The sequence below is a fragment of the Clavelina lepadiformis genome, chromosome 3 (assembly GCF_947623445.1).
Source record: "Clavelina lepadiformis chromosome 3, kaClaLepa1.1, whole genome shotgun sequence".
Lineage (NCBI taxonomy): Eukaryota > Metazoa > Chordata > Ascidiacea > Aplousobranchia > Clavelinidae > Clavelina > Clavelina lepadiformis.
In genome coordinates, this window is record NC_135242.1 from 18,117,861 (window position 1) to 18,128,330 (window position 10,470).

The following is a 10,470-nucleotide window of genomic DNA, read 5'->3' on the forward strand; positions in this document are numbered from 1 at the left end:
CTTTTAATGTCCATGAAAAAATTCCAAAAGCTGTTACTATGAAAGCCATATATAGACAGCTTTGAAGTACTATTGTAATTTGTCGCAATGCTTAATACAAAGCTTAAAGCTCAAACTGCTCTGCAAACGAGTGTAAATTAAAACAATCGTTTGTCACTTTGTTTTATACGTTGTCTTATAAGTTTGTTTTTTGGAATAAGTGACCGCCAAAGTATGGAGACGTATCAAAGTTTGCTTTGGAATACGATTGTTACGTTTTGCTGTTCTCACTCTTAGAATTACAGGCACATGTTTTATTTAAAAGCAGTTAAGTCAAGTTTGTCTTCACACAGCTCATCTCAGGAGCTCCAGTACAAAACTGTCAGTGCAACTACTTGTCGGACACACCTCGATAAAAAGACACATCTGCTTAATTAACCACGGAAACGCGCAATCGGCCGCAAGGGAGAAACGTAACAGATACAGGGCAAAACAAGTGTAACAGGATCAACGGCGTATAAGTGTTATCTCACATAGTTTTGGGAGTATTTTGTGTACCTCTTTATTGGTATTAAACATTAATGGCTTGGGGTACGGCCCTTCCTACCCCAACTGCGCTACGCCTATGCTAAGTTAAGTATGACGTGAGTTGTAAAACGACAATGTGATAACAGACAATACTCTATCTATGGTATAACGTAACAAAAAGAACAGCCTGAACATTAACCAGCTTAATATAGACTTTTTTAAAAGTGGCATCATTTTCAAAGGTGTGCCAGGAAAGTCTGATGAAACTCGTTGTTGTTTGATGTCAGTCACAAACAATAAGCTCCCAAAACCACCGTGCGGTTGACCAACGTCACGTGTAACGACACGGGGTTGCGCGCTTTAAACGCTTTTCATTTGTTTCAAACAACTGTTCAACCAACCGGCTGAACACGTTGTTGCATATGGATGAACTGATATCAACAAATCACTTTGTCTGTCCGGCCAAGTAGGCTGACATATGAGGTGTATGTCTTTCTATTACTTCTGTACATTTACAAAACCGTCCAAGTTCAGTCAGTTCAAGAGGTGGCTAATTTACGCCGGATTGTCTATAAATCGCCTTTGTGAAACAGTCATCAACAGTCAGCTGCACGATTTTGCATTAGTTTTGTTGTCGATAACGACCCTTTGCTAAACACAATCTAACAGATGCAAAAGTCAAAAACTTATGACGAAATCGTTAAACTTTTATTGTGAAAACTTCAGCAGTTGAATCAAGTCGTAGACTATACCAGGGGTGGGCAAACTACGGCCCGCGGGCCGCATGCGGCCCGCCGGCACTTGCAGAAACTCCTACTCATCACTTATTGTTTTAATTTAAACAGGTTACATGACAAAATAATGAAATATTATTCCCTTTACGAGTGTGTTTTTCTCTTAACTTTCAGTGCGTAAACACACACACCAAATTCGCGCATGTATTGCAACATGCTCTCAGCAACTAACCGTACACTTCTCACGCATTGTTTGATTCCATTGTTTGATCATAAAATACAAATACGGTAGCGGCTACCGTAGGCCTACCAGTACTTCTACTTTCCTCCAAATAGCTTTTCATTGTTATTTGAGACGCACAGTTTAATGTTTTCTACTTCGACAGGATTTTTGTTAAAAACTAAAAGATTTATATTTTTACTCTGTTAAAATAATGAGTGCTGTTAAGAAGCGAAAGATTGAAGACGAAAGTCGTGTTTTCAATAAGGAATGGACTGTTAAATACTATTTTATTTACAGAAGATTGTGAAAAACTGTGAACAGTTGCACAAGTCTCATTAACTTTTGTGATGATGAATGCATAGCTTTAAACGTAACTGAGTGTGAAATACAAAAATTGTGTTTAATATGAATATGCGTTTATTTACACACCGGGTAAATTTTCCTACTTTTTAATGAGAGTGTGCGCCCCCCCGGCTCAAACATTTTTTGAAATGTGGCCCTCAGTACAAAAAGTTTGCCCACCCCTGGACTATACCATTATGCGCATCAAATACTTCAGGGAATAAGTAACTGATTTTTCTAATCGTTACCGTCATGAACTACTTTGGTTATAATCAATTTCCTAAGGGTTTCCTTAGACTTAGAGAACAATCAAAGCTTCAGGTTTGCCAAACGAAAACCGGGTGTGAGTGGTACGAAAACTAATGTAATATATAGATTAACCTTAATAATGCAGAATTGTATTGCTTTGTCATAAAATCCGCAATTTATGATAAAAATATACAACTAGGTACTATAATTCCATTGCGTTTAACATATGGCAGATAATTGAGAATAACTATACTATATGGTTGGGAAAACATTAAACTAATTCCATTCTTGCTGATCGATTGAACTTAAGTATTCTAACGAACTTAACTTGTAGAGATATAATGTTATATATGTAACATAGGGTTTCCTTCGTGTACAATATGCCGGTGTATCTCTACATTTTTGTGTGATTCAGTGTTGTTTCGCTTTGCCAAACCAAGCGTGGTATCCATTTTGCTTTGCTTCAGGCGCACGCGCAGCGTTTTGAAATCTAAATCTCTACGGATTGCTTTAACCAATGAGAAACGTGCATGGTGACGCAATGCATCCTAGTATATAAACGCCCTGCAGCATTTTACGCGCCATCTTTGAGCTGGTTTGAACGCTTCGTAAGGTTGGTGTTTGTAACCGCTTTGGCAATTTTTGTTTTCTGTATTTTCTGTTATCTGGGATATTTCAAATTACAATGGTAAGTTGTGATTTACAGTATAATGTTTAGGCTAATAAACTGTCTGTAGACATTAAGTCCGATTATGTTTTCTTTTAATTTAAACGTTTTGTGTGTATTTTATATAGCCTGTTTTATTACCGTATGTTGCATATAGGCCTGGTATGTACAGACATGCATGAGGATGTTAAAAATTCTAAATATTACATTATTGTTACGTAGTTGACGCGAGTAGTTGTATCATTAGTATCATAGTGACCTTGTCGTAGCCTATGTGGTTGTATAACGGACACCGTTACTGTAGCAAAATTGCTTTTAACACTTTGACGGTGCTAAATAATTAACATAGGTAACATACGTTGAAAGTAAATTAAACCAAGTATGGATTGCTGTTCATTTGAGATTACGCTACATGTTTCTATAGTAAAGCTGAGCCAGTGCTTTTAATATTCTTTTAAATGTACAGCGTTGTAACGAAATTGTATGAAAGCCCGTATTCGTTTCCAACACTTAATATTACCAACTGCGTAGGAATGTATGTAGAATGCTTTCAAGGAACGTCCCGCCTCGCTTTATGTAGGCAATGCCTTCATGCGTGACATTCACTGCGTTTGCTTGTACAGTATATGATTTCCTGTTTCGTCGTTTCAGTATGACCCGAGGCTTACAGCACTAAAACCAGTTCACGAGCTTATTTGTTGTTACAAATCGCTAATTAAGATTCATGTTCGTTACAGCGTGAATGTATTTCTGTCCACGTTGGTCAAGCTGGTGTACAAATCGGTAATGCCTGCTGGGAGTTGTATTGTCTAGAACACGGCATTCAGCCTGATGGACAGATGCCCAGTGATGTGACTGTTGGAAGCTGTGAAGATTCCTTTAACACATTCTTCAGCGAAACTGGTTCTGGCAAGCACGTACCACGGGCTGTTTTCGTTGATTTAGAGCCGACCGTTGTTGGTATGTGAACTCACCACTTTGTATCACACATGGCTGCACATGACTCATATAACCGTTTGCCTCCGTTTCAGACGAAGTCCGTACAGGAACTTACCGACAGTTGTTTCATCCTGAGCAGTTAATAACTGGAAAAGAAGATGCCGCGAACAATTACGCCCGCGGTCATTACACCGTCGGTAGGCTTTGTTGGTCTTTTATGGGCGTTTGCGATTTTAAAACGTTTTGTAAACGTGTGTTTATTTTTAAATAATTAAATCACCGTTTTGGTAGAACCCCCATGTTTGAGTAGTTTTATCATGTGTTTGAAATAGGAAAAATAATTTTGCAGTGTAAATTGCCAGATATTTACTAACTCCACCCATTTGTTTTTCAATGCAACTGGTTATAAATAACGCAGGTCTTTTCAAACCAGCACTACAAAAAGCCCATAACAACACCATTTAACTCTGCAGGAAAAGAAATGGTGGACCAGGTTCTTGACCGTGTTCGAAAGTTGGCGGATCAGTGTACCGGCCTTCAAGGGTTTTTGCTCTTTCACTCCTTCGGAGGTGGAACAGGATCTGGTTTTACATCTCTGCTGATGGAAAGATTGTCAGTGGACTATGGCAAGAAGTCAAAGTTGGAATTCGCTATTTATCCTGCTCCCCAGGTATGTGCGTTTATTTTACGTTATCTTTCAGTCAGCTGCGAGTTGCATTTTTGTATTGCTTTGGTAGATTTCCACTGCGGTAGTGGAGCCATACAACTCCATTTTGACTACGCACACCACCTTGGAACACTCTGATTGTGCTTTCATGGTCGATAACGAAGCCATCTACGATATCTGTCACCGAAATCTTGACATCGCGCGACCAACCTACACTAACCTAAATCGCCTGATGGGACAGATTGTGTCTTCCATCACGGCTTCTCTTCGATTTGATGGAGCGCTCAACGTTGATCTGACAGAGTTCCAGACCAATTTGGTGCCCTACCCACGCATACATTTTCCGCTGGTTACTTACGCTCCCGTTATTTCAGCAGAGAAAGCTTATCATGAACAACTTTCTGTCTCTGAAATTACCCATTCTTGCTTCGAGCCAGCCAATCAGATGGTTAAGTGTGATCCACGTCATGGCAAGTATATGGCATGCTGCATGTTGTACCGTGGAGACGTCGTTCCCAAAGATGTGAATGCAGCTATCGCTTCAATCAAAACCAAACGTACCATACAGGTAAAAGAGTTACATTCAGTGGGAATTTTTTACTTAACCAACCAGTTTTAAGTCTCTTCTACTAACAGTTTGTCGATTGGTGTCCTACTGGCTTCAAAGTGGGAATCAACTACCAGCCACCAACTGTCGTTCCTGGAGGTGATCTGGCCAAAGTGCAAAGGGCTGTTTGCATGTTGAGTAACACGACTGCCATTGCTGAGGCCTGGGCTCGTTTGGATCATAAATTCGATCTTATGTACGCCAAGCGCGCTTTCGTCCATTGGTGAGTATTTGTAACTTTCAGGATGCTTGCAACTGTGCATTGTTTATATTACGTCTTAACCTCTCAGGTACGTCGGCGAGGGCATGGAGGAGGGTGAATTCTCTGAAGCCCGTGAAGATCTGGCCGCACTCGAAAAAGATTACGAAGAAGTCGGATTAGACTCGGCTGGAGCTGACGATGTTGAGGATGATGACGAATATTGATCTTTGATTCTATTTCCTGCAAGCTATCTCAATTTACATAAGCGCATCTTTGAAATTATTCGACTTTAACATTCTGGAGTTTTAACTTCCGACTTAATTCCGCTGTGCTTATAAAAAAAATTCTGTTTTAAAGGCACCCCGTTGTGTTTATTACGTACATTTATAAGGTTAGGGTTTCTATCACTTCTAATCTTGATTTTTCAACGTTCTATGAGGTAGTTAATAAATTAAGCAAGCGAAACTTACTGTTTCTCAAACAGAAATAACTTTTAACAACTCACGAAAACTCAAACATTGAAAAAAGTTGAGGCAATTGGCAACAGAAAAGCATATATGATACAAAAGAATTACGCTAGGTGTTTTATAATTATACTTACATGCTAACATTAACTTCGCAAATACTTTATCTTACAAAACATGTAAATATTGGAACCAAATTCAAAAGTGTCATCAAACTTGCAGTTCGTTAGAATTACTGTTTGAGGGATTTACGTTTTGTTGCAATCGTCCGGCCTGCGTTGTTCCCAGTTTCATGCAGACGATTAATTTCTCCCTCCAGTCAGTAAACAACAAAATGATGCAGAAAATGTTTAGGAGGATGTTTCCATCAGAGACTAGACGTGGTACAAGGTTCCTGTCCGTCACAAGCGTTACATTTACAACAACATACAGTACATCGCTGATTACACAAATCAGAGCTATCACAAAAGCCCTGCGAATCAGTCTGACAATGTTGTCGGTTCTTCGGCTGGCACCGTTGACCGCATGCCGCTTTTCTAACATAGAACGATGGACCATCAAGGGGTGTAGAAATAGCGCCAGCAAAATAATATGAAAGCAAAACGTTACAATTGCAAACATTGTCCAATGAGTCGCTTCGGTGACGATGCTCTGTTTAATCTTGCAACCCTTAATACTCTTCTCAAACCACTGCGTTGTGTTATATAGTATCGGGTTGATAAAAGCAACAATCAACACCAAACATAGAAAATAGGCACTTAAAAATCTTGTACAACGGTTGGTGAGGTGCTGGGTACTGGGGCTTGTGTAGAAAGTTCTTTGTCGCAACCAAAGGAATGTGTAAACCAAAACAAAAGTTAATTTGGTTAAGGTGTAATCGATTTTCATGACGACATTGCAATAATCAAGGCTTTCAGTAAGGATCAATTGATTCAAAATTACGTGGGACATAAAAGTCAAAAAAGCCAGCAAACAAGCGCATATGGCAGTCAACCTCATCAAGCTATTGAGATGCTCTTCCCCAATCAAGTGTTGATCGTTGTAGTTATTTCTGGCTCGTTTAATTTTGCACTCAAATGTTAGCAGCGCTCCTAACAGGTAAGTGGCTATAATGGTTGAGGTAATTGCAGTCGCGGATAGCGTTTTCAGTCTCTCAACAAACAAAGCAGTTTCTTCTTGTGAAAGCATTGTCCTTTGTGTGACTTTTGCCGTTATAGGCTACTTGTTTCTGTTTGATTAAATTTCAAAGCAACTGCTGTGTTACTATGCCTTTGATAAATAATTATCAACGATATCTTAGACTTAAACTTTCTTCAGAGACTTCTATAAATGTATAATGTTAATAAGTTATTCAAACAAAAAGTTTGTTTTTCTTTACGACGTGTTTACTTCGTAACACGTTTTTGCATATAAGATAGAATAGTTTACAATAAGTTATAGGTGTATATGCAACATGCCGATATGCATATGAGTATTCACACCCAAAATGTTTTTCGTTAGATGTTTAAACCAAACTAATACAAGAGCGACTTACCTAAATGTGCAAAACTTGGGAAAATATCTGGCCGTTTAAGTAAGACTATTGGATATTTTTCTCGATTACCTTAATTGTGTGGAGCGAAAAATACGAATCTATTAGTTATAAAACAAAAGAGAGCGACGTGAGACCGACAGAATATTTCTAACCAATAAAAGTTTGAACTTGCATCGTTATTTTATAGCAAGCTTCTGATCTTGAGTATGTAAACTTGTGTACATTGGGCAAGCTCTGACCTATGCTCTCTTAATATTTCATTTATATTTATTTAATGCTATTTGATGCGATAGTCTCCAGGAAGTGATTACGTCATGTTTTTAGCATTGAAAAGGAAGTTTGTTAAAGCATAGAGGGAAGCGGTGCCTCCATAGCCGTGATAATATTTGATTGGGAGCGTAAAAATTGTTAGATAATTAATCTTTACGCTTGTCGTGACCGCACTAAGCCGGATATTCTTACCTCATAACTGCGTTTACTCATTTCAAACTCAAATAGTGTTCTAATATAATTGCTGCTTGCATTTAGTGTAACACACTGGGTAATGATCATCAATTAAAAGCTAATTAAGTAATATCATCAGCAAAACTGAAGTCCCTGCCACGATCTATATCTCTACGTCTTCAATTATTTTTAAAAATGCAAGTGTTGATTAGGCCTATATACCTATGTTTTGTGTTCACCAACTTTTATGGCTACAAAGGCAAGTTTTTTCAAAAGTTTTTGTAAAACTAAAGTTCAAGCTATCATGACAAATGTTGACTCACTTTGAACTCATACGCCACAGACAACGCCATGTTGCAGGACTTTTTAAACAGTGTCTGTGTTTCTTCTTTTAAATCAAGCCGTTTTAGCAAAGTAAACAATATTTCGCGAGACATGGGTGGTATAATGAATGAATTCTAGGGAAAATTTCATTTCCATAACTAAAAGTGCCCGGCAACTTTGTTCATTGCAGAATTGAACTTGTAAAGACCACGACAGTATAAGTAAACCGACTTTAGACGGACGGAAAAGGAGTGAGCCGACTGCCTACTGCCGATAGTTTTCAAGTCGGTGACGTCATCATGACATAAAATATTCATCACCCTCTGGAAAATATTCTGACATCGCTTTTGGGCTCACATATAAGTTATTTAAATAATCTATATATTAATTCTTATGGCATTCGGATGGGTTTCCATCTACTTTACAATGAAGCACTCGTAAAATAGATTTAGACAAAATTTAGTTAGTAATTGCAATTGATTTAGATAAAAATCTTATTAATAAACATCTACAGGTCCCTAGAAAATTTTTGCTAACGTAGGTAGTTCTAAACACTACACGAACGTCATCTCTGCCTCCTACTTAAAGTTTAACTTCAAGTAAGCCTACAAATTTTTGAAGAGGTCATTTTACAAAACTTTAAATTTTCTCCGTGAGAAGAAATGCTGCTATACCTTTGGATACGACTGATAGGATTTAATGAAACAATCTCTCAGATATAGTCTCATTCACGATATAAACTTTCAAAATGGTAAATAAGATCATGGCTATCTTCCTGGCCATAGTGGCTATCTAATAATTATTTTGTCGTTTATCTGGAGGGTATCATGTAATTGCCTCCAACCCACTTAAAAGAAAACTAAAAGAAGGAATGTTTTAACACGTAAATGGCTCCATGTTACATGATTACTACTGCCAATTAGAAATAATTATTGATAGCAAAAAGAATGTAACGTAACACCAACATATCACTGTGTATTTAATATGACGGGAAAGTTTTGTTATACAAACAAAATCTCAGAGAAACAAAAACTTAATGTTTTGTATAAAAGTGTGGTAACATCTTTGGAGCATTTGTGCAACTTGCAACGAGTTCAACTGAAAATTGCATTTCAGCAAGTTTTTCGTTTAAGAAATTCACCAGTCTCAAACATTAGCTTTCCCACATAGGTAAGAACCACGGCTGTCCATTTCACTGCATACTGCACCACTTGCTTCACTCCTTTTAGGCGCAGTTCATAAGATACAGTCATACCAGACTCTCCTGCTGTAGCTGCGTGTAACCGTAAGGTACCAGCTTCGTCTGGACTTTCCCGAAAAACGTCAAGTGTAAGACGGGCCATTTCGCCGTGAGGTGTCGGTACAAAGTAACGGTAATTGTTGTCTATTTTGGACTCGTTTTTACATTTTCTCCTTACCATTATTCTTCCATCGTTTTGTTCGCTTATTGTTGTTGCCTGGTGATTTTCTAAGATCGCGATTGTTTGTTCATTAAATTTCCATTCCTGCCCCGGCAGTAAAAGCATTAAGTCTTCGTCGTCTGCGATGTGTTTAAGATACTCGTCGTCCATTATGGCGGTGCCATCGTTTATTTGTGTTACAAATAGATTTATCGTCTCAACCGTCTTTCCTTGTTTGTATCGATCCGTATTTTCCCAGGCTTTCCGCTTCAAATCTTCCAGTGACTTTGCACAGATGCCGTAGGGTTTTGGTACACCATTACACTTCTCACTTTCCGACAGTATCCAAACCTTGTACGGTCGTAGAGGCTGCTCTCTCGAGAAGCTGTTAACCACGCTCGCAGTAGACCACCCGCCCAGTAAATTAGGGACATGCATTTTTTATTAGCTGGATATAGCGAGATATCTTTGGTCCTAATATCTGGAACAACTTGACAGGTCAAATAAATAAACCGTATCGTCTACATTATCGGCCTTACAAATTTACCACAGCTGCCCACAGCTATACGTGTAAGTCTTACTATCAATATTTCTCTTTCGACTTAAAGTTTTTACAACTTCACAACATAGTTTCTATATAACTCAATATCTAAAGCTGAGCGTTACTCAAGATAAAACTGTAGTCTAACTCTAAACGTCACTAATTTAAAGATTCTACTATCCACTCCGTTCAAGTCAAAGTATATGATACTTTGGCCAACCCAACAACATTCATTTAACATGTGAGACACATGCCTGACGTCATGTCATAAAGCATCTGACTTCTAAGTTTTTATAGCTTCCGGAAATTCCAGCGCGTACAGTATGATAGGCTACGTTAAGAGTCGAAAAAAAATGATCAAAGTCCAGTCAAAGAATAACGTCACGTTACCAGCTTTGTGTGACGTAAGAGGTATATTTAAACAAGGGGCAAGTCTAGTTTTACTGGTTTACAACAATGTGCAACTTCAAACCGATGCCCTTAACTTTAAAGGTTATGCGCGTGTACGACAGTACGTATTTTATGACATCGATTATGGTGCGGACCGTGTGTGCATGTTGGTTATGGCTTTTTGCAAGAACAAAGTCCATCTCGCCAAAAACTTTTGCGGTGGAAAAATAATAACT

The 10,470-nt window shown here is 38.3% G+C and overlaps 2 protein-coding genes across 2 annotated transcripts; one reads left to right on the forward strand and one right to left on the reverse strand.

Annotated features, from left to right (window-relative positions):
- Positions 1-2,584: 2,584 nt before the first annotated feature.
- LOC143449592 (tubulin alpha chain-like) lies at positions 2,585-5,497 on the forward strand. Its single transcript, XM_076949856.1, has 7 exons — positions 2,585-2,743; positions 3,460-3,682; positions 3,754-3,858; positions 4,135-4,331; positions 4,399-4,896; positions 4,965-5,158; positions 5,226-5,497. Exons 1-7 carry the CDS (start codon positions 2,741-2,743, stop codon positions 5,359-5,361), a joined length of 1,356 nt encoding a protein of 451 aa, XP_076805971.1. The 5' UTR covers positions 2,585-2,740; the 3' UTR covers positions 5,362-5,497.
- Positions 5,498-9,015: 3,518 nt separating this feature from the next.
- On the reverse strand, positions 9,016-9,741 carry LOC143449840 (uncharacterized). The gene has a single exon (XM_076950168.1). The coding sequence runs from the start codon at positions 9,739-9,741 to the stop codon at positions 9,016-9,018; it is 726 nt and encodes a 241-aa protein (XP_076806283.1).
- Positions 9,742-10,470: the final 729 nt, after the last annotated feature.